The 24,335-nt window shown below is 45.1% G+C and overlaps 1 protein-coding gene and 1 non-coding gene across 5 annotated transcripts in view; one reads left to right on the top strand and one right to left on the bottom strand.

The window, feature by feature from the left end:
* The window catches only part of DIP2B (disco interacting protein 2 homolog B), a 226,851-nt gene that overhangs the window by 107,136 nt on the left and 95,380 nt on the right, over nt 1–24,335 (bottom strand). For all 4 annotated transcript variants that reach the window (XM_075551696.1, XM_075551694.1, XM_075551692.1 and 1 more), the window contains exon 2: nt 6,680–6,751. In XM_075551696.1, coding sequence (XP_075407811.1) covers nt 6,680–6,751 — 72 coding nt within the window. The remainder of the gene's footprint in view (nt 1–6,679; nt 6,752–24,335) is intronic.
* LOC142452137 (small nucleolar RNA SNORA57) lies at nt 16,922–17,064 on the top strand. Its single transcript, XR_012785179.1, has one exon. It is a non-coding gene; the product is annotated as a small nucleolar RNA SNORA57 (small nucleolar RNA).

Here is a 24,335-nt window from a genome sequence, read left to right on the forward strand (position 1 = left end):
TGAACCTGAATTTGCGTAGGAGCAGTTAGTTGATGGTTACAGTCAGCACCTGACCATGTTTTGGTTGATGATTTTGAGCTTCTCCAGCATGTAGCTTCCCACAGATGTAATTATTTTGATTTGCGTGTATTCCGCCTGCAAGGTCCACATGTATAATTGCTATTTATATTGCTGAAAAAGGTATTTGCAATGAAAGAGTAGGTGGAATCTTGCAAAATTCCATCATGCAATTTTCAGCATCGTTTCTATCTCCAAGGCCAAATTGATCTTTCCTCTTTGTTTCTAACTCTCCTATTCCAATCACCATCTTGACTACATGTGTGATCAATTTCAGACTAAAGAAATTGCTAGAACTCTTCAATTTCTTTATCACTGGTGTTAGTGATAAAACTTGAGTTCCTTGTAAGTATACACAGATATGGCCCAATTAGTGACAGCACTGCACTTCAGAAGATCTTGGAATGTTACTTTTGAAGATAAATACGATGCCATCTTCAGTTTGCCCTTCCTAGCACACAGTAATCACTCTCCCATCCCCTGAAATCCCATTAATTCTGACTCACGATTGTCCAATTCAAAATAGCCCAATTTCAGTCACTATTTATCTTTATGAATTGCATTTTATTCTTAATGATTTCTAATTTTCCTAGAATCATATCCCCTATATGTTATGATTATTAATGAATGCTTGCAGCTGTTTCTTCTTGACATGAGTCTCGCCACACCAGCAAATAAAGGTCCCTAAAGCTTTGCTTCACCTACATTATAAAGGTCAACTCTTCCGTGAACAGGGCTTATCTTCTGAACACTCTTATCTGACAATGTTTTACTACTACTCTTAAGATGGTCAAAGGTTAATTTTTGGGAAGTGGACCACCACTCCTAGTCTGTTCTTAGTTTGTAAACTATGCTGAAACCTGGCCATGAGTGACCCTACTTATATTTGAAATACTGGTGGGGCATAGCTTCCCTCACAGCAATACACAAGCCACCACAGCACAACCAACTGACAGACTACGGTGGGCAGTCTTTTCCCTGGGCCCCTAAATTCATGTCCTTCCCACATGCAAAACACATTCACCTTATCACATCACTGCAAAGGTCTTAAATCAACTCTAGGTCTAAAACTCTCATCTTTGGCCGTTTTCCTGCCTGTAGAATGCCAAGAGGCAACTAACAGCATTTTTTCTGCCCCTTTCAGCCTGATGGGTTGGTTTTCTGCTGTGATCCTTGGGTGGATCCATCAGTTACAGGCTTAATCTCTTTAACAAAAGACTGTGTTAACCACATCTGTGGTGAACATACTAGTATGTGTGTCTTTGTAAGCCTTTTTTAGCCGCAGGGAGAAACAACATAGCCCCTTTAAAATCTTGCTTAGAAATCTAATCAGCCAGATATTTAAGCTCATCTCGTATAAATTCTACCTCCCAACAAACATTTAAACATAATCCAGGCAAGTCTTTGCCATTGCATAAAAAGCATCACCCTTCCTCCATCATCCAATCCCATGTTCAGCATGTTCTTTTAAAGACTTACTAGAAGTACATTTCACAGCCGTGTTCCTAGCAACACTCTCCACTGGTGCCATGTGTAGTCTCTAAAATTATGGAGATATTCATGTTGTTTTCTTAAAAACTGTTTTATTGGCATATAATTCACGTATCATACCATTCAATACTTCAATTACATTAAGAAGAGCTGTACAAACATCACCACAATTACATAAGACTTTCTCTATAGTGCTCCTCACATCCTTTGACCAATCACAGCTTGTATAATCAAGCACCTTCAAAGTACTCCAGCCTCTAATCTTTACTCAATTCCAAAACCACTTCTCGCATTTTGGGCATCACTCAGAGCAGAATCAGCACACTATTCTTTAAGAACGAAATTCTAAACAATTAATTAGTTCAAACTAATAGACATGGAAGCCTCCATCAAAAATTAAAGCACAATAGAAGAATTACAGAAGCATAATAAATAGTATTATAGTAATAATGCTATTAATAGGGTTATTAATATTATGTCTATTAGCAATTATATTAAGTTACACATTAAATAACCAATATAATAAAGTTAATCTTTAAAAAATATCATTTTATTGGGGGTTCATACAACTCTTATCACAAGCCATACATACCATACATCAATTGTATAAAGCATATTTTTACATTTGCTACCCTCATCATTCTCAAACCATTTGCTCTCCACGTATGCCCCATCAATAAGCTCCTCATTTTCCCCTCTCCCTCCCTGCTTCCCTATTCCTCATGAACCTTGATAATTTATAAATTATTATTTTGTCATATCTTACATTATCCAACGTCTCCCTTCACCCACTTTTCTGTTGTCCGTCCCCCAGGGAGGAAAGTATATGCAGATCCTTATAATCAGTTCCCTCTCTCTACCCCACGCTCCATCCACCCTCCCAGTATTGCCACCCTCACCACTGGTCCTGAAGGGATCATCTGCCCTGGATTCCATGTGTTTCCTATCTGTATCAGTGTACAGAGGTCTAGCCAGATTTGTAGGGTAGAATTGGGATTATGATAGTGGGGGGAGGAAGCATTTAGGAAATAGAGGAAAGTTGTATGTTCATCGTTACTACAATGCACCCTTCTCCTCCCTACGACCCTTCTGTAAGGGAATGTCCAGTTGCCCACTCCACGCTTCCCCTCATTCACAATGATATGATTTTTTTGTTCTTTGATGCCTGATACCTCATCCCTTCGACACCTCATGATCGCACAGGCTGGATTGCTTCTTCCATGTGGGCTTTGTTGCTTCTGAGCTAGATGGCCGTTTGTTTACCTTCAGGCCTCTAAGACCCCAGACACTATATCTTTTGATAGCTGGGCACCATCAGCTGTCTTCACCGCATTTGCTTATGCACCCAATAAAGTATATCTTACCAAATATCCAACACTTGATTTTGTCTAGGCATATTCTCTGACCACAGTAAACTAAGAACCTCTTAAACAGAAGGTAGGAAATCTAGAAAAAGTATCAAAAAAATCATAAAAAGAATAAAAGGAGGGTACTATTATTTAGAAAATAAAGACGAACTAGAAAAGGTCAATGAAAAGACAAAACTCTTAGAAGACTGGTGAAGAAAGTAAGAAGCTTTGAAAGTAAGAAAAATAAACAAAACAGACATTGTAAAAACCAAGCAAATATTTTGATAATTTAGCCAATAAATGTTGAAAACAACGCAAAACAGAGAACTTCCCAGAAAAATTGAACTGGCCAAAACTGGCTCAAGAAGACAAGAAAACAGACTGGACATGAAATAGAGAAGGAAGGGGGAGAAGAACTTCTAAGTCTGTAACTCACTCACTGAAACCACATCGAGCGGATGCCGACTCCTATGTGAAGTCTACTGACTCAGCAGGGCAAAATGACAAAGCTGGATGCTGTTATAGCTTTGTTTCTCATTTTTAATTGTGCTTTGTTTGGGGGGAGAGGTCCATAGAGGCCACCGCCTATACTTTCGTTCGGATGGCCCTAGAGACCAACTGACCCATATTCAGCTGCTGTCCACTTAGAACCCTTCTCCACATGCCCACGGCTGTTCACCTTGGGGACCTGCTGAACTAGAGGTGCTGTTGAGCTATGTCAGTCTCGGTGTCAAGTAGATAAGTAGATTTAATGCTCCAGAGCTCAGGAGAGATCTGGGTTGGAGATACATATTTGTGCATTACCTGCATTTAAACCATAATTACAGTTGCAGGTGTGGCTGAAATAAGCTAGGGCTCTAGAGCAGGCGGTCCTCAAACTACAGCCCGCAGGCCACACGAGGCCCACTGAGGACATTTATCAGTCCCACTGGGTATTTTTGCCCCATTTGTTTTTCTTTTAACTTCTAAATAAGATATGTGCAGTGTGCATAGGAATTTGTTCATAGTTCTTGTTAAAACTATAGTCCGGCCCTCCAATGGGTCTCAGGGACAGTGAACTGGCCCCTGTTTAAAAAGTTTGGGGACCCCTGCTCTAGAGCCTTGGTTCTCAATTGGACAAGTGGACAAGTTACCTCAGCATCACCTGGACACTTGATAGACATGCCAATTCCCTACTGGGGAGTACATCCACTGCCACTGAGTCCAGATCTGCCTCCATCGAGTTCCCAAGGCTGTCCTCTTCCTGGAAGCAGGCTGCCCATCTTTCCCCCAGAGAGGATCTGATGGGTTCAACCACCAGCCTCTCCGCTAGCAGTCAAGCACTCTACCACTGTGCCGCCAGGGCTCCTGCCCCCTGGGAGTTGGGCCCGGCAACCTGTGTGGTAACCTCTGTGGTAACAAGCCCTTCAGGGACTACTCTGGTGCAGGCTACAATTCGAGAGCCACTGATACAGAGAGAGATGTCAAGGGGGTTTGGGCCTTGACTCAAGAACTCCAATGTTTGAGGGAGGGGAAGAATGCGCCTGCAAGGATGACCGAGAACTGCAGCACAAGAGGAGGACGAAGCTTAGGAGAACACTTAGAGAGAAGAGCTTCCTGAGGCAGAGAGCTGAATGCCGCCGAAAGAGCACTTGTGAGCGCTCCAGGGGGGACTGGAGTTTGCTGCAATGGGGGAAGGCAGTACGAAAATAGAGGCGGCATGCAGAGACCCTTCTGAGCACTTTGATTACAATGGGGAGAAAGAGGAGGTGGCACTGGAAGCCGTAACAAGGGCTCTAGTGAGAACAAGGAAGGGTCTGGATGAGAGGAGGCACTGAGTGACTAGACACTGCCAGAGACTAGACAATGGCCTACTTGGGGGCAATGAAGCCGTCTGCCTCAGCAGGAGGGGCATTTCATTACTGGTGGTATTCAGAACTGCCACACATGGAGGTAATAAAAAGTAGCTCAAACTCTAGTTGGCTTTATCATTACTTCTTAATTTTCTACAGACTATGTACCCCTTTGCTCACTGCCCCCATGGCAGATTGCTCCCATCGCTCTGCCCCTGGTACCAGAGAATGGCACAACTGGGATTTCTAAACAGGCAGAGGGGGTAGACCTGAAGGCCGGGTGGAGGGGGTCAACAGAATGGACACAGATGTGGCAGGCCTGATCATTGATAAATGGCCGCTGTTTCCCCCGGGAGGTCATCTGCAGACTCATCCCGATTGTGAGAAGGACAGACCACATTCTTTGGACCTCTTTGAATTAAACGCCTGATTCGTTAAATCCACAGTCAATAAGCAACTTTGGGGCTGGACTCAATGACAGTGGTTTGGGCTTTTGGTTTGACTGATGATTTCGCTCCCAGGGAGGAGGTCTGCCTGCTGGTGGCAGAGAGATGTGCTGCCCACACAAACTTGAGTACACCTTAGGGAGTTCTTAGAGTAAAATAACAACTGGTTTTTGAACACAACTGAATTTCGATGACAGATCACTGTCTATTTTAATAGTTCGATTTCATCCCAAGTTATTTATTCTCTCAAGCTCTGATGACTTCTACACAAAGCAACTAAAGTCCATCTATGGGATTTCAGAGGCATAGGCCAAAGCCATGGATAAGCAGCCAATCACTGCCCCTTATTCCCCTTGCCCCCAGACTGCAACGCTGTGCTCAGCAAACGCTGAGTTCACGAGCTGCCACTGGTCCGGTTTCCATCCATCCATCTCTCTCTCTCTCTCTGTCTTTCCCTCAGTTCATTTCTACATCCATCTCCTTCACGAAGATATCTCAATTGGCTATCACTAGATTAACCCACTAGTTTTTGCAAGGAGGGATTTCCAAGAAGAATGTAGGAAATTAACCAAGATGTTCAGTGACATATACTGGTTTATCAGAATCATTCATTTATCTATCTGATTATTCACTCAACAAACATTTACAGACCAGATGCTATTCAGCAACGCTTGATATCAGATTAGTGAGCCAAAGAAAGTCCTCCTGGCAGTCAGCGTCCAGTAAAATGAGCAATTGGTTCCACAAAGGACAAGCTTATGGAAACTGACTTTGATAGCAGGAGGGAGATCAGAAATTGGGGAGGGAAAGAATTTCTTATAATAAAGGAGATTAAAGTAGAAATAGGCTACCAAAGGAAATTCTAGAAGCGGAATCATGTTGTTAAAGATGTGGTGACTACACCGTAGTTTTGCCTAAAGGTAAAGGTGACCGCCGCCTCTTTGGAACCAAGAATAAAGCGAGGGGGGACTTGCTGGTGCATGAGAGGTGGGCCAGGCTCCCTCCGCAGAGAGCTGTTTATGTCTGCCTGTGAATTCATGGAAGCATTTGTTTAGGGCTCTTACACTCGAAAGCCTGAAGCACACAAAGACTGGGCTGCCCAGTGACACGAAACCAGTCCTTTCTCATCTTTGCCTGCCTTGCTCCTCCCACCACAGCCTGTGACACTTGGGCATCACGACCCACGGCCTGGCCACTGTCCAGCAAGCTCTCCACAGTGCCAGGCACACGCACCCTCCCCAGGCCCTGAGGACATGACATGATGACCTGGGGTGTTTTAAAAGTGCCCGTCGGCAAACTTATTGCAGCAGTGTACAGCAGAAGGACAACGGAGATCCGCTTCCCCCTGCCTTTCCTTCCCTTTTTCTCTCCCCTGGGGTAAGGAAGGCAGGGAAAAAACAGGAACCAACAAAAGAAAGATCTCTTATAAGACAGCATCTGTCTGACGTTTAAAAAAAAGATAAAAAACAATTGAATAAGTTAAAAACATTTCTCATTGGCCTACCTTGTGCCTGTGGGATGTAAGGAGACAGGAGCTTTGACCTTTTCTTTTCATATCCCTTCTGTGTGATGTCCCCTGAAATCACAAAGCAAACAGAAATAGGCTATGCATTATTCGTACTCTGTAGTCGTCCACTGTAAAAATAAAATTAATTACAGAGTGTCATAGGAGTAAAACATGGAAGGGGGATAAAAGTTTGGTTCTTTGCCAAGGATTCTGCTATGTGTGATTTTCCACAGGCTTGGAGCTAGTTGCTTGTGGAAAATTGTTGGGCTTGTCCTTACACCAACCAATCTAGCACAGCGGTAGACTGCATACCGTGACAGGCATTGCCAAATTCCTAAGCATCCCAAAGAGTAGTTGGTATTTAACCCAAATGAAAGCCAAACCCACTGCTGTCCAGTCAATCCCAACTCAGAAACCCTATAAGGACAGAGCAGAACTGTGCCAGGGGGTTTTTGAATCTGTACGGGAGCAGACTGCCTCTTCTTTATTGTGAGGGGCAGCTGGTAGGCTTGAACTACCAACTATGCAATTAGCTGTCATATGCTTAACTCAAGGTATCACCAGATCTCTGACAATGGTATTTAACAAATCCTAAAGGGGGATGCGGCCAAACTGGCAGATGACTTTTCTCCAGTTTCAGCTTGACTTCATTAGTACAGGTGATTTGCAGGTTCAATTACAAGGGGAGTGGGGAAAGACAGGATGGGAGAGGCACTTCAAAAGTTCAAGGGAAAGTTCCATTATGTTGTCATTCCATTTTTCCATGGATTTTTTGAAGTCACCCTGCATTATTATATATATCAAAAAAATTGGTGTCATGTTGATTCTAGCTCAGAAAGGCCCTAGAAGCACATAAAACTGGAAGTTTAGTTTAAAAGAGAAATTGAAGCGTGGGCACTGGGATGAAATATTTTAAAGCTCCTTTTGCATGAAGAGCCCACATGAACCACACCCTCCTCTACCCTGAGACCAGAAGAACTGCCGAACTGCCAACAACAAGCCCTCAAGACAAGATACCACTGTTGTCGGGTCTAGAGGGTGTCCACTCACAGCATTAGAATTACAAACTTCAAAGACAGACAGAGAACCAACTTACAGGTGGGAAAGAGACTTAGAAGAACCCCTCAGGTGATCACCCTGAGAAACACCCCCCAAGGCCACCTCCCAGTCAAGTTCTCCATAAATCCCCACTGCCATTGAGTCCACTCTGACCCCTCATGGTCCTACATAGGGTTTCCAAGGTAACAAATCTGTATAGGACAGAGAGTCTCATCTTTCTTCCAAGGAGCAGTCAGTGGGGTTGAACTGCTGACCACATGGTTGGTCGTCTAATGCTATAAAGGATCCTCCAGCCAACTGACAGATGGGACTATAAAACAAACACAAGTGAAGCGTGTGCTCCTCAGAACAGCCAACTATAGTAACCAAAAGAGAAACAGCTGCCTAAAATCCAACATGAGAAAGCAGGGAGGGGCGGGGAGAGCAGGCAAATGGAAACAGGGAACCCGGGGAGGAGACCAGGAGCGTGTGGGCACACTGCTGAGATCAGACGTAGCAGCAATGTCATAAAACAAGGTGTGGATGAACGGAGGGGGAATGCTACTTTGCAATGTAAACTTTCACCTAAAGCACAACAAAATGATCAAAACAACGACAACCGAAAGCATTAAGGGCTGATGAGGTTGTGGGAAGACTAGAATCCCATCTACTGCTGGAGGGATTATAAATGAGTACAACCCTTAAGGAAAACAGTATGACGCTAAAAAGACCAGGCTTACTGGTTGGATAGAAACTAGTAGGATACCCAAGATGATGGCCCTTAGTCACCCAGCAGGTCTGGAACCAAACTCACCCCATGGCTCAATTTTCAGCCAAACAATAGCCAAGTCTATAAGGGAAACAATAACATTAGGAGGGTATGCACACCTTAGAACAATCAACCGTTTAGAGGGAAGCATTTACCCAAGTATCACATTCAGAAGGGCAGGGAAAGGAGGAGGAATGGAAACTGGAACACTGAGGAGATAAGTGATGTTTCTCTCTGGGGCTTCCTACCAAGGACATGGAAACCCGTACCGGCTGTTGACTAAAAAGCGGATTTGCTCTATAGACCCTGACCCAATTCACTATTTAAAGGAAGAGCAAAACCAGCATGGTGCTTTCTCATAAAATACAAAACAAACAAAACAACAACTAGAAATACTTGATCCACCAATACCACTCCCAGATATACCCCTCAAAGATCTAACAGTAGGGACCCAAATACATATGCATGCCTACGTCCACTGCTATACTATCCCCACTGAACGCATGGGTCGGCAAAACGAAGTACAGAAATACAATAGAGTACTAGACAGTATAAAAATAGCGAGAGGTCTGGGAAACAATACTGACGAATCTGGACGGCACTATGCGTGAGTGAGTCACAAAGGGGCAAATGCTGTCTGATGCTGTACTTTCATAAACAGACAAAAATAGGTATTAGTGCAGAAATCACTGTGCTGCAGTGGTTACCAGGGATGGGAGAGAGAATAATATTTTCGTTTACTGAAGAATTCAATTATTTATAGCAATATTGTTTCATTCACCCTTGTAAACCAAACAGTACTATGGAGTCAATTCTGACTCCTGGCTGCCCTGTAGGACAGGGTAGAACTGCCCCTGTGGGCTTCTGAGACAGTAACTCTCTACGGGAGTAGAAAGCCTTATCTTTCTCCCATGGGGCTGGCAGGAGGTTTTGAACAGCTTACCTAGCAGTTAGTAGCCCAATGTGTAATCACTATATACATACCAGGGCTCCTCACACAGATGCACCTACACACATACACGTACATCCACACACATATCTTCCTCTAACATGAGCTGCAGCTGAGTATTCATATGTACACCTACTCCTTACTTACCATCACTTTTCACATTTATGACGATAGAAGTACATCCACTATCCAGCTATTTTGCACATTACATTAATGATGTATGTCTGGCATTAACAAATGTCGAGGTGCAACACTGTCTGTGATGGTTAAAGCCATGTCAAATGGAAGGGTTTGGCAGTTATCTAAAGGCAAATTTTGGCAGTTACATAACAATACAGTCATCTCCCATTTTCACTTATGTTGATTTTCACAAAATAACCTTGTTTGTGGAACGGAACCAAGTGGATAAAGGAGGAGAAGGTGTATCATCAGCAACAAGAGGCGGGGTGAAAGATACCTCCTAGAGCAGTGGTTCTCCACCTTCCTCAGGCTGCGACCCTTTCACACAGCTCCTCAAGTGGTGGGGACCCCCAACCATAACATTATTGTCGTTGCTACAGGGTGAGAACTGCTGTCCTAGACACATCCCAGCACTTCGTAGGTTAGCTTACTGGGCTTAGAGGCCCACAATCATAGTCTTGTGGAACAACATGGTCAATTGGCACACCAGTCAATGAGTGTATATTCTACACCCTCATTTGGTGAGCTGTGTATGGAGGAGTCTTAAAAGCTTCTGAGCTGCCATTTCAGATACAAACTACCGGTCTCTACACCTTTGAGGCAAAAGAGAAAGAAGGAAACCAAAGACTCAAAGAAAAAAAGCCATCTAGAGGACTGACTACTAGCCTACATGAACCAAGAGTTTACCCATCCGAAGACCCGAAAAACTGGACAGTACTTGGTTACCACTAACACTACCACCCATTCTGACTAGGAACATGATAGGGGGCCTGGATGGAATGAGAGAAAGATATAAAACAGAACTGAGGTCACTATGGCGCTTTCAACTTTGTATTGAAACTGCTCCAGAAGTCATCCATGAACTGACTCGTAAAATAAGTCTTGTCACCCAAGAGTGCTGTTCCCCTTATTAAAATAAAAAAGGCATCTCTGTGAAGGCAAATGGTCAACATTTCCCCTAAAGCAAAGATAAGCAGCTACAGGGAGGGAAGTTATGGAAGTTAGGCCAATGGAAACTGAACCTGACGGAAGTAATGAGGACGGCTCAGTGAAAAAATGCAATCAGTATCACCGAGCAATATGCACAGAAATTGTTCAATGGAAACCTATTTTCTGTGTAAGTGCTCACCAAACAAACATACACAAGAACGAAGGTCTCCTTGAACTACATAACTATCCTCTAGTTCTTTAATATTTCCTCCCCTTACTATTATGGTTTTTATTTTACCTCATTATTCTTTTTAAATTTGCATATGTTAATTTGTATAATTAAGACGGTTCCATACATTAAAGTCAAGATAGATAATCCTTCAGAAACAGTAAAGGGAGTAATGGTTCCCTGAGGGCATGGGAAGGGGGTGGGGGGAGCAGCTGGTAGCACTGATAACTGTATAAGCCCATTCCAGGGGCACAAACAACAGAACTGTAAGTGAATGGATGGATATATTGGATGGTGTAAGATGTGGATGTGTATATATATATATATATATGTATGTATGTATATATATATATATATATATAGAGAGAGAGAGAGAGAGATAGTTAGTTCCTGGGGGTGGGGTGGGGAGGGAAGGAATACAGGGGAGCTGGTATCAAGGAGTTCAAGAAGAAAGAAAATGTTTTGAAACTGGTGGTGGTAGCAATTGTACAATACTGCTTGATGTGATTGAACTATGGAATGTTATGATACTGTAAGAGCTTGCAATAAAATGATTAATAAAATAAATTAAATTAAACAATGCCTCTAAAACTCCAAAAAGAAAGACGGGCTCTTAGATGTGCATGTATGCTAAAATAATAAGATGGTCACAGGATGACAGGCTTTTTTTTAAAGCAATATACTCAACCGTTTCCACAGCATGACTCAATTTGTGGCATAAAAATATTTTTATGTACACAGATGGATACAGAACACTCTGAATCTTTATCTACATGTTAGCAGTGGTCAGCTACGGCTTAGGAGATCAAGGATTTTTATTTTGTAGCCCTTGCCCATTTTGTTTGCTTTTATTTTCTCTAGCTTTTCTACAATGGACACACACTGTTTCAAGATACAATAAGCATTTCATGTTTTCAATCACAGCTACTTACTTGAATACACAAATTTAGTCATAATTGGCTCCTTGTCTCAAGTTCTCTATGAATGCAGAAACCTGCAGAGCAGTTTCTGAAATGAAAACACTTGCCTTCTGCAAATTAGGCAACTCAAGAGTCTAGGTAATCTCGAACAGTGAATAAAATTAGAGAGAGCAAGCGTGCGAGCAGGCCAGCAGGGAAGTCTACGTTGACGACAGGAAATCAGGTCTTCAATTACAAAAGAAATAATGGGGCGTTCTCCAGTTCCAGTCCCCACTCACCAGGTCCCCAAGCCCTACCGCACACACAATCCACCCCCACCTCCATGAAGGCACAAAGACCACTACAGCTGGCTAGGTACCCGGCTGGTAGACGAAAGGTTTTTAAATGCTTTCCGGCCCTCTCAATTACTCACTGTCAGTAAATGATCGTGGGACAAACTGTTAGGCTTGGTATCCTGGACATTAATCAGCTACTAACCATCTCGGGCTGTGAAAGAGGTCAATCAAGAGAGTCTAATTCAGCCCTGCAATTAGCACAGACCCATAAATGATCAAAGCGAGCGGGCGAGGAGACCTAGGAGAAGCTGAGCTGCGGTGAGATTGTGGGGACTTGGGCTGAAGGAAGAGCCACACCAACACTTCACAGTGCCCTCCCCCCATTCTCTCCAATGAGAAGGGGACCCTGTGCACAAGTCGCCCTCCTCTGGGCTGCCTTCCCTGTACCCTCCTACCGCTCTGCACACATGTCTAAGACGACACTTAGCACACCACTGGTGTCTTAATGATTTGTTTATTCATCTGTCTCCCTTCTCGACTGTGCACTTGAGGGCAGGGATTACATTTTGTTCGTCTCTGCTACTCGCCCACAGTCTGGCACAATAGATACTTGTTGAATGGGTGACTGAATGAATGAGCAAAATGGAGGCAGAGAGAGAACACTCCATCAAAGAGACGTGTGTACTTGGGTGGAAAAACTGGAAATGAGGTTCTTTACTGCAGCAGGAGCTGGCAGACCCAGGGAGAGAAATTTGGTGAAGTTTACAGAAACTTGTCCGCTAGACCTCAAAGGTGGCTGGAAAAGCAACCCCTGGAGTGTGCTTAGCGAGGAAGAGTAAGTATATCAATCATAGGGCACTCCAAGCCACAGGGCTGCCACCACTGGCCCACATGCATCCGGCCTGAGAGCACGGCCAGGCGGAGGAATTTAGGAAGGCTGGTGTTCCACATCGCTGCAGCTGTCCACTTAAGAGTTAAAACATTCTCACCACCTGTGGGTCAGCCGCCTTGTTGTCCAAACGCGCCCAATATTTAAGAAATCACTTGAGGAACTTGTGAAAATTTCCCAGGCCCCTCCCATGGAGCAAGCATCAGCTTCACTAAGTCTGAATTAAGACCAGATGAACAGTATTTGGACAGGAGGAGTTACTGCCTTAGAAACCCACAGGGGCAGTTCTACCCTGTCCGACAGGATTGCTATGAGTTGCCGTTGACTCACAGCTAGGTTGGCATCGACTAGATGGCAGTGAGTTTGGTTTACGTGTTGATGGTCTGTATTGGGCAGTAAGGGAGTGATCAGGCAGCTTCTGATGTGTGACTTAAAACCAGGACCAGGGTGGGGACTTATAGCACCTGTCTCTGGCATGTGCTGTATGGCTGCGCTGGTCTGGGGTGAGGAGGTTATCAGGAATAGGGTGCCTCAGTTGGCCGGCTTTGCTGTCTCCAGGGAGAGCCAGGGACCTGGGGAGGGGCTCAGACACTAAGCCACAAACCCCAGTCATTCTTCCTCAGGCAGACTTTTTGCCATCTGGCACCTGGTACTAAAAACAGTGTGGTAACTATACCTGTAGTAAATTTGCATTCAAGTGGCATATGTTGAAGTTGAACCTGTTGTTCAAGTTTTTTTGAGCATTAAACAAATCCAGAGAATTTAGCTTTCCCTTCCCACTAAGGTACCGTATTTCTCCACCTGCACCCACGTGTGCACTCAGAATAGCCTCACCCCTGGGGCTGCAGTGCCTGGTGGGTGCAAAGGCACCTAGTCTAGTCTTATAATACCGACCCAAAGTACCATGAGACAAGCACGGAGCGGGTGAGACACACGAGACTCTGGACTGTACGCTGGCACCAGCGCTGTCCGATCCCGACCAGCCTGCATGGATGTATGGATTGAGGAAACCCAAACAGGGTGGAGCAGAGAGGAAAAATACACCCAACTCCTTTCCTCCCCACCTGTGGTCAATGGAAGTGGCTTGGCAGAAGTCCTCTTCAAGCTGAATGACAAAGAGTGAATCAATGAATCAATGAGTATGAATGGATATCAGCAGCAGGCAAGCCTGCCAGCTCACAGCCTCTTAGGGCCAGAAGGTCAGAGGGAGAGCAGTCCTGCCATGAGTCAGCGGTCAAGTCTCCAGGCAGGAGGCAGTGCTGTCCTGTGGCTAAGAATGTACAACCAGTGGAATTAGGCAAAGCAGCCTCGACAGCCCAGCCTTCCCTATTGTCTGGCCACATGGGGGGCTTAAGAAAACTGGTGGAGAAACGGAACTTGAAGACACTAGCATTTCCCCCAAACTTTATGAAATCTGCTTAGAGTCATATGAGTTTTACTTTGCCTCTCACTGAGTCTTAGTTTCCATGACTGAAGAAAATGGAACAAATTCTATTTTATAGGGTTGGTATTGTAGTTGAAAGTAGAGTATGAAGTTTGAGATAGAGAAAACATTATCAACAAAAGTTTACTGGAAGCTTACTGTGGGAAGGGAGACAGCTGCAAACACGCGTTACAGCCCTCCAACCCTCTGTGATGGAAATGCCTGAGGGCATTTCCCCAGTGACCGCATGGAGGAGTGCAGGAGGAAGCGTGGCCATCTCTGCCTGGCTGGGGGAGGGGGGCAGGGGTCACTGCTTTGAGTCTGACCTTTCATTCTAATAACAGAAAGAGGATAGGGACCCCTAATGACATATCCTCATAGTGACTTACTGTCTGTCTGTCTGTCTGTCTCTCTCTCTCCCTGGCCACATTAAGTAGGGTCAGAGAAGTACGGCCACCCTATATAATGCCTGCAGGTGACTTTGCACAACACCCTAAGCAACTGGGAGCTAAACAACCACAGGGTCTGGGACATTCTGGAAGGTCAGCAAGTCACACGTGTAACTTGTACCACAGAGACTATCTTGACAGAGAACAAGGAGGGCAGCTCCTGCCATATATACATCCTTTCTGCTCCAGTGGAAATACAAAGATCCGAGCCATGGCAGCCCTGCCTCAAAGTCACGCCTAGTCAACCTTGTGGTGCCAGTGGCTGGGGGCGCACTGGTTGTGCAGGGACACCTTGTGAGTGCCCATGAATGGCACCCGGAGTGCTAAGCAGAGTTGACCAGCCAAAGGAAAGGTCTGGCCTTTTGCTTTTCATCTCAGAACCTTGACGTTGAGGGCTGTTTCTCTCACAGAGGTCACCCTTCCACTTTCCTCTTCATTCAATGTCTCCATCACGGTCTAACAACAATTGTTACAACAATCCGCCATTGATCTGTTGGATCTACCTAAAACTTTTCCTCAAACAACAGGAAAGGTATTACTTTCAGGACAAAACAGAAAACTGAAGCATGAAAAAGTTAATATCTTGTTAAGGATACCCAACCAGACCGAGGGTCTGGGCCTTTTCCTTGTCCATTGTTATTTATCTTTGGGGGCCCCGAATCAGATGCAGTGCTCAGATATAACTAACCTGCTATTCACTGTAGAGGCATGCAGGGTTCCGCCGCTGTTGTACATGGGCTTCCCCTAAGTCAGAACCGACTCGGTGGCACCTGACAACACGTTTCACACCCCAATATCAAGGGATAAACAATGTCTATGACTCACTCTGAAATACAGGTGGCTTTCCAGTAGGCACTGCTAAACAGGGCCTTCCTAAATAGGGCCCTTTGTGAACATCTTGTTTAATCCCTTTCATCTTTTCAATGAGAGATGGCCAACTATGGAAAGTATATCCTGCTGCTGGTAAAGACAGAGCACGAGGTCTAATGTTAGAGGAGGGTTCCGTTTTTAAAAAGGCACGGCTGGTAGGGACCGGTTCCTAAACCCGGTCTATTCCCAACAAAACATGTGCAAACATGTCTCTGTAATCAGGAGATGCCTGCAGACCTGTTCTCTCGATAATGTGCTTGCCTGAGTCTCATTAGGATTACTTAATAAAAGGGGGCTCTCAATATAAACAGTGGCTTCGAGGGGAACTGGCGAACCAGTTCAATTCAGGGCAGGGAGGTCCCTTCTGAAAGTTATGGTGATTTGTTTTGGGAATTCCAAAGTGTTTTTCTCAAAGGCATAGGCGTTTATTGTGAAAAAAAGTTTTAAGATGAGCCTGTTCATTCTTAGGGCTGTCCTATGAGAAACCTTACCTCATGTCCCCTCTAGTACCAACAGTTTTTCCCCCCAAACTCACAGAATACTGAAAAGGAACACAATTTGGGTCCCCCGAGGAGGCACCAACCACCATTTTGAGGTGGTGTAAATCAAGCATCCTTCCGGGGATGGTTACAGGGAAGGAGACGGCAGCTTCAGACCTAGAGGGCACCAGCACAGGCCTTGACGGGGTGCACATCATTAAACTCTAGCTCACAGTTTGCTGTTTTTGTTTAATAAAGAGTTCTATGATGTTGAAGCAACCCTTAGAAATCACTCCTAAGTAGTCACCGGATGGAGACTGGAGCTTTTCTATTAAGGAAAAATCAGGATGATTTTCTCAAGATTCACCACCTTCCAGGTGGAACTAGTGTTCTCACCCAGTCTAGGGGAAAGATGAATGGAGTCAGATGAAAATACACAGAAGCAATTAGTTCCGACATGCAAATGGACCACTTGCACATCACTTTCCACAACCCTAGATGGTACCCAGCTACCACAACCACCTACTCCCATAGGGAGTGCACTACAGAGTGGGAGACAAAGGCGGAGCGAAACTCACAACCATAAAGGCAGACTGACCAGTCAGATATTGGTGGAACTCCTGAGGCTATGGTCTTTAGCCATGGTTCCAGTCTGGAAGTGAACTCACCCCCATGGCTCAATTTTCAGCCAAGTAATAGACACGTCATTAGGAAACAGTAACACTAGGGAGGAAATGCACCTGTTAGTACAGCCAGCCCTCTGAGATCAAAAGGGAAGCATTCACTCAAGGACAAGGGATGGAAACCAGAAACCCAGGGAAGAAGCGGGCCAAAGGATGTTACCCTGTGGGTACTACAATCAAAGACATAAGCAACCGTTATGTACGGAAGCAGAGGGAGCAGACTCTGGTCCCCTCGGCTTCACATCTTCAGTGCCGGCAGCTGCCCATCGCTGAGTCTATCGTCAAACGCTAGGACAAGGACGGGGCGGGGGGTGAGGTGGGGGTGGGGGAGACATAAAACAAAATATGTATGGGTCATTTCCTGGAAAAATGACTTACTCTGTAAACTTTCACCTAATACACAGTATGTTAAAATAAAATTTAAAAAAAATTTATCCCCTTTAAATCTCTACTTGTATCTAATTACTCTTTCTATCTCCTATAGGTAAATTTTCAACCAGGAAGGTGTGGCTGGAGTTGGGGAGTATGGGCTACCCACACATAAGATCCAAATAGATCTATACAACGGACGAACAAGAGACAACATTGCTGAGAATAAGAATGAGGTCGATCTTGGAGCAAAACTGAAAGAGAGAGAGGATTTGAATCATACTCAGGAGATGCTGGCCTGGAGAGGGAAACTTGGATTATTCCATTTATTCATGTTCTCTTTACAGTGATTATTCCACTCAAGGAACCACATGAAGCAGCCACCCATTCTCCAAGCAGTCACCTTCCATAAGGCTTGATACAGAAAAACTCACAAACACACAGACAAAGTTCAATACAGGGCATCTTGTCTTTGCCACCCACCCCCTTTTATTTTGCCATATCGGAATTGAAAGAGGCCAAGAGGACTCCAGCGAATTAAAAATCAGTATTACAGTTTCTAGTCTCTTTCTACACAGAGGTAGAACTAATTTTATGTTGAAAGAAATGTGAACAGAGTAAAATTTTCATAGTGTAGTCTGAAATAAACCTCAGTTAAAATACTTCAATCGGCAGAAAGAAGATGAGGGTTTTTTTTTCTGCCTAACGAGAATTTCTATTTTATCAAACTCTTAGGAAGAAAACCAATGGTTCCAACAGTCTTCAGCCAGCAGTCTATACAATATATAATCATCTCTCTCGATCTCTTTTCCCCACTCAATCCTGCTGGCTTTACAAAAGCTTTTCAAGGAAGTCAACTTGAGGACAGTCACATTTCCATGCTCAGTGCATGTCTTCTCAAGTAATCTAGGGCAGCAACTAGGCTTTTCCCAGGCCAAGAACAAGAATTAATGCATGTCCGGATGCTTTCTCCCCAAGCTAGAATCACAGAATTGTTTTGGCTGCACAGTTCTATTTTCTAGGTCAAATATATATGACTTCTTCCAGATGGTATTTCACCTAAGGCACCAAGCAAGTTCAAACAAAGAAAAAGCAAGAGTCAAACACTGAGAAACTCCACTGTAGTCTGACTCCATCATCAGGTAGCCAGTTCAATTCATCCATCAACATGCACAAAGCCTGTTCGTTTGTCCACATAAAAAAAAACTTGTGTGCAAATAAGAAACATTCTACACAAATGACTGAGTTTCAAGGGAACAGGGTGAGTCCTGGGGATGGTTCCTTCTGCACAAAGAGCCAGGCCTCCAGCATAATAGGCTGGGATTATAAGCCTCCCATTTACAGGCTCCTTAAGTTGCTTAACAGCCCCGTGCCTCAGTTTCATAAGAGGTGAGACTGGGTGGTGTCTGTTAGTGCTAATGATGATCCTCAGAGGAGAGAATAAATGCCTAAGCCCCTGGCACACAGCACACACTTCCACTAGTTCACCTCCCAGACGCAGCCCTCCCTGAAATCCTAACATTGCTTTATCTTTCAGAGGGTAGTTGGTGGGCTGGTTCCCTTATTAAAGGGCAGAGAAGTGTATTAAATGTTTCTAAAGACACATTGAGGAGCCCTGCTGGTGTTGTGGGTTACTTGTTGGGTTGCTAACTGAAAGGTCAGCAGTTTGAAGTCACCAGGCGCTCCTCAGGAGGAAGATGAGGCTTTCCATTCCCATAACGAGTTACAGTCTTAGAAATCCAAAGGGGCAGTTCTACCCTGTCCTACAGGGTCACTACGAGTTGGAATGGACTCAATGGCAGTGAGTTGCAGAGAGACGCTGTGGTACTAAATTTATTAAGAAACTTCTATCAAAAATAAACAAACAAATAAAAAGAACCTTCTATCTTACATCGGTGCCTTTGAAGACACAGTCTTAAAAATGAAAAAGGAAAATAGACTTCCCAGAGCAGGTACAACTAACCAAATGAGAAGTGAGCAGAGATGACTTTAAATGCAAATATATGCAAATAAAATATGGCTATTATGCACAAAACAGGATTACACGTATCTAACAATGGATGGTGTCATTTTAATTTAGGGTTGAAAGCAGATGCCTAGGGAAGATAATTCGGGGGCGAGGGGGGATAGGAAATCACTTTCTCTCAGATTTTGTCTTCTTCCTGCCTTTTAACTTTTCTCAGAAAATTAGAAAATTAAAACAGCTTGAATTATTTCTTTCTCTTCTGATAATAGCCAGGTGCAGCCATTGCTCTGTCATGATTCTAGCATTCACTGAGATTTTTTTTTCAATTGAGCAATCCTTGGTAAATAATCACCGAATCTTAACTGGTCAAGATGAAATGAACAACTGATCCAATCTAAGTGTGTCCTTCTTGTAAGTGCAGAAACATGGTGAACAATTTTGCATTTTAAGGGTACCCATTCTATGCTGCTCTGGAAGTTGGAGGGTGAGAGGGAACAGCAGCACAAGTCAGGGACAAGGCCCCGGAGCCAGCACATGTATCACAGAGCAGCTCCTTCGGGGTCCTCCGATGGGGCAGGAAACACCGCTGGGTGTGTTTGGCACAGGATGGAGAGGCTTGGATTCCTGGTAACCAGGGTTTTCCCTGCCTGTAATAGTGCTCAGATTCAAGGCAAGCCACCAAGCCTTTCCAGGCCTCAGTTTCCCCCTCTGTAAGAAAGATGATCAAGTGGGCACTAAGGCTGCTTCTGGCCAATGTTCAATGACTGACTGGTACTGATGGACACGGCAAGTCAAATCCAAGGCAGTGCTCCAGCAGGCAGCCAGACAGATCTGCTCCAAGTGAGCGACAGATCATGGGGATTCGGTGGTGTGGGAGGCAGTAGCTGAAGCCTTGGGTGTGAATGCTATCACCAAGAAGGAATGCAGGGTGAGGAGAGGGGCCAGAAAAGGAATCCTGTGCAAGATTAACATTTAAGAAATGGCAGAGAAAACAGAGAGGATGCTGAGTCACAGTGGGGAAACCAGGCACCAATGTGGAGAAAGGAGGGAAGGATAGAAGGAGAAAACTGAAGAGTGAAATGGCGACTGAAAGATCCCCACTGGATTGGCAGTTCCATCATTGGTAGCCCCGTTAGGAGCAGGTAAGTAGAAGGCAGATTGTTTAGAGGACAGAAAAATGAAGCTGAGGTGAAGTGAGCTTGTTACAAAGGGAACAGGATAGGGGCCCGGCACAGAAAGCTACCGCATTAGGGGGACTCACATCTACGCCATGGGCACAGAACGCTTCAAGGAGGTTGAAACAGACTCAGGCAGTAATAACCAAGGACTTCCTACAAGCAAGGCACAATTTTATAGATAAAAAATTCTGTTACTCACTGACTTAAAGACACACTAGGCAGTAACAGAAGGAGCCCTGGTGATGTAGTGGCGCAAAGTCACCAGTTTGAAACCATCAGCTCTCAGGGGAAGAACGATGAGGCTTTCTACTCCATAGAGAGTAGAAACGCACAAGGGCTAGTTCTACTTACAGTAAGGCAGCATGACTTTTGTTTTGGTTTGTTGGTAGGTAATGGAACCCAGCTCTTCCACAAGGAAGATGAGAATTCCACTCCTGGACCACTGATAAACAAGACCAGCAGGGCCCCGACAGCTTACAGCCACGGTCATAAAGTTTATCGTCTCTACCAGCATGGAGAGACATCAAACATAATAATAATGACATAATGGTCCAATTATAAGTGTAATGAGGGATGCACAGAAGTTGTCCAGAGAGCTTGGGGTGCTATGGCAGAGACTTCGCCAGGGTGACCTCTCTGCACCATGCAGACAGTGCAGTCCCCACCAGGCTCTGCTCCCTGCAAGCCTCTAGGCAGGTGCAGGCCCTGGCCCTGATCCCGGCCGGACAGCTGGGGGCGACTGCTTGGAGTAAGTGACATGTACACTGAGACTAAAGAAATGAATATGCTTAAATATTTTGAAAATGAAAAAGGAGTGGAAGCAGCAGCTGGGGGGTGGGGGGTGGGGCAGCACTGCAGTGCTATTAAGCAGAAGACACAGTCCCCGTAAAGACAGTGGGTAGGATGGGGCTGATGGCCTGAGTGGGGAGTGGCCTGAGTGGGGAGTGGCAGCCAGAGGTTAGAACATGCAGGGCCCTGGGCACACGTGAAGATCTGGGGGGTTTATTATAGACGAAGGAGAAAGCCAATGGCGGTCTTTAAATAGGAGCGCAACATGACCACATTCAGCAAAGACATGGTAACAGAAGAAGACTCGAGTCCCTTAAAGACAAAAGGGAACAGGATCTAGAGCTTGGGTTTGGGTTACCTCCTGAGCTCAGCTCCTGTACTTTCCTCCAAATCAAGTGGCCTTGATTTGTAGGTGTTGATGAGAGTGGAAATGTTTAAGCAGCCTCAGAACTAATTCCCACAGACCACAGACTCCCACCCCCCACCTCCTACCTCAGGGCTCCTCCCTCCACCCCAAGGGTGCTGCATAAGCTACAGGTCCCTCCTGAACTTCCTCCTCTTTTTCTGGTGGTGTAGTGGTAACCCATTGGGCTACTCTGAGCAGGTTCAGCAGTTCAAAACCACCTGCTGCTCCTCAGGAGAAAGATGGAGCTTTCTACTCCTGTAAAGAGTTACAGTCTCAGAAACCCACACGGGCAGTTCTACCCTGTTCTACAGAGTAGCTATGAGTCGGAGTCAACTCAATGACAAGTGACTGCTACTGAACAAATACCATTGTTTTTGGTATTGCTGAATTTAAGGGTGCATCATCTTCTGGGAAAGAAGAGAACACTGGGTACACAGGTACAGAAGCTAGGGGAGTATTGATGATGAGGTGATGATGGGGCTCTGGTCTTGTGTTCTACAAATTTCTTTCTGCACAGGAGACAGAAACAAAGCTTTTTGACTACCTTCCCTTTCAAGATCATTCAGTGTTTATTTCATGCCATTTCACCATCTATTAATACATCTATCCACATGTATTAATTCATTCCCATCATTCACAAACTGAAAGCAATCCTATTGGCTGGTACTACTAAATTTCAGGCCAGAAAATGAGGCACAGATAACTAAGTGATAACTAAGTGACATGTGCACGGGGCACGATGCTGGGGAAGAGCCAGCTGCAAGCCAGACAGCCAGGTGGCCTGGTTCAGGGCTGAGTTCTTCACCACTACTTGGTGCTGTCCCTCTCTGGCTGGCTGAAGGCGATGGGAAGGCTGGAGGAGAGGTATGTAGACTTGCCTCTCGGGCCAGGGTGGGCAAGCTTTTGAGCTGGAAGAGCTTGTCCTGTCCCTCACAACAATTTTAAAATTATTTGAGAATCATAAATGTATTTTTACAAACAAAGGAAATCACCATGATCTGAATAACATCCTTCAGTTCTTTTTCAGTTTTACTTGAGAGTCATATATAAATAACCAAAGAGCCATAGAGGCCTCTTGAGACATGTTTGCTGACCCCTGCTCTAGAATCCTATTTAAATGAGACCAAACAGCCAACATTCATCCTGAACCAAAGATGAGAAGGCAGGGAGGGACAAGGAAGCTAGACTCATGGGAGCAGAACAACCAGAGTGGCAAGGAGGAGAATGCTGAGCTGACAGTGTGAACAGGTGTGGAAACTGTTCACTGAGAACCTCACTGACTATGTAAAATGTTACTCAGTATCACAGCAATACGTACAGCACAGCATACTTAGGAAAAAGAAAGGAGTTTATGACGGCCATGCCTCTAAGCTGTCTGAGCAGAAACAGCCAAAATCCAGCTTCCGAATAAGCAGGGCTGCCCCCTGGCACAGCCACGCCACCGCGTCAGTCGTCGTCCTCGACGTAAAATGTGTCCGTGGCTCACTCAGAGTACAACATGGAAGCCAAACTCACTCTATGACCGACTTCATCGTTCCTCAGGCTCATCCAGACCACTTGCTCAGCCTACCGGCGCTGAAGCCAAACCTAGGCCTGGAGTCCCAGCACTGCCACGTGGTCTTTTATGGTAAGTCTCTGAAGCTGCCAAGAATGCTCTCTGCCTCCCTGATCTGTCTGGAGCCCTGGTGTAGTGGTTAAGCAAACCACCGGGGTGCTAATTGCAAGGTCAGCAGTTTGAAACACCAGCGGCCTTTCTTCAGGAGAAAGGCGGGGCTTTCGGTTCTCATAAAGAGTTGCCATCTCAGAAACTCAAAGAGGCAGTTATAGAGTCAGCATCGACTCGGTGGCAGTGTTTGCTTGTTTGCTTTGTTCTTTATGAGGAATACACTTGGAATTCATCTTGGGATGACTAAGTGCGCTAATCTCAGGAAGAAAGCACAGGCTTCCTCCTAGGAGAGTGCAACGGACTCCACCGAGGAAGATGTTCTGGGTGTTCCTGACCACCACACTTAGAGCTGCGATGCCAATCGGAATAGAGGTTTGTTTGCTATGTTCATGAGACTCCCAGGGTGTTTGCAGCAAATCCCTTCTGAGATATAAAAAGAGCGTAGGTCCAGAAGCAACCGAGGAGGCAGGTGCCCCCTAGAGGCAAGGGCCCGAAAGAGAAAAGGACCTGCCCCAGAGCAGGGAAAGAGCAGGCCAGGAGGGCGAGAGCTGGTACGGTGAGAGCGAGGCCTCGCCTCCCAATCTGGGAGAGAATCAATCTGTCTGTAAAGCCACCCACCTTTGGACAGTGTGAGACATGACAAAAGAATAATAATATAGAAATTATCAAGGGTTCCTGAGGGAGGGGAAGCAGGGAGGGAGGGGAAAATGTGGAGCTGATCCCAAGGGCTCAAGTAGAAAGCAAATGTTTTGAGAATGATGATGGCAACGAATGTACATGTGCTTGACATAATGGATGGATGTATGGATTGTGATAAGAGTTGTACGAGCACCCAATAAAATTTTTCTTAAAAGTCACCCACTTGTGGCATCTCTGTTACCACAGTGTTGGATGACCAGATCAAGATGAGACAAAGGCTCTCTCCTGGCTGATTCTCTTTGCCCATGTCCTAGTCTTTCTTTCCTTTCCCTGCTCTGAAATAAATACAGACATCATCAACAAGTGATGGAGAAGAGAGAAGGCTGAATGAGTTGAAGAGTCATTGACATGTCGAGAAAAGATTGGAAGTTCAGAATTTCTTCAACAACGCCTTATAAATGGCAGGGGGCAGGGGAGGAAGCTAGGACTTGTGGATGAAGAGATCATGTCTGGTCAAAGGGGCAGCTGTGGGGGACACAAAGCGGAAGTGGAGGAGG

Source organism: Tenrec ecaudatus, chromosome 6 (assembly GCF_050624435.1).
Source record: "Tenrec ecaudatus isolate mTenEca1 chromosome 6, mTenEca1.hap1, whole genome shotgun sequence".
NCBI lineage: Eukaryota > Metazoa > Chordata > Mammalia > Afrosoricida > Tenrecidae > Tenrec > Tenrec ecaudatus.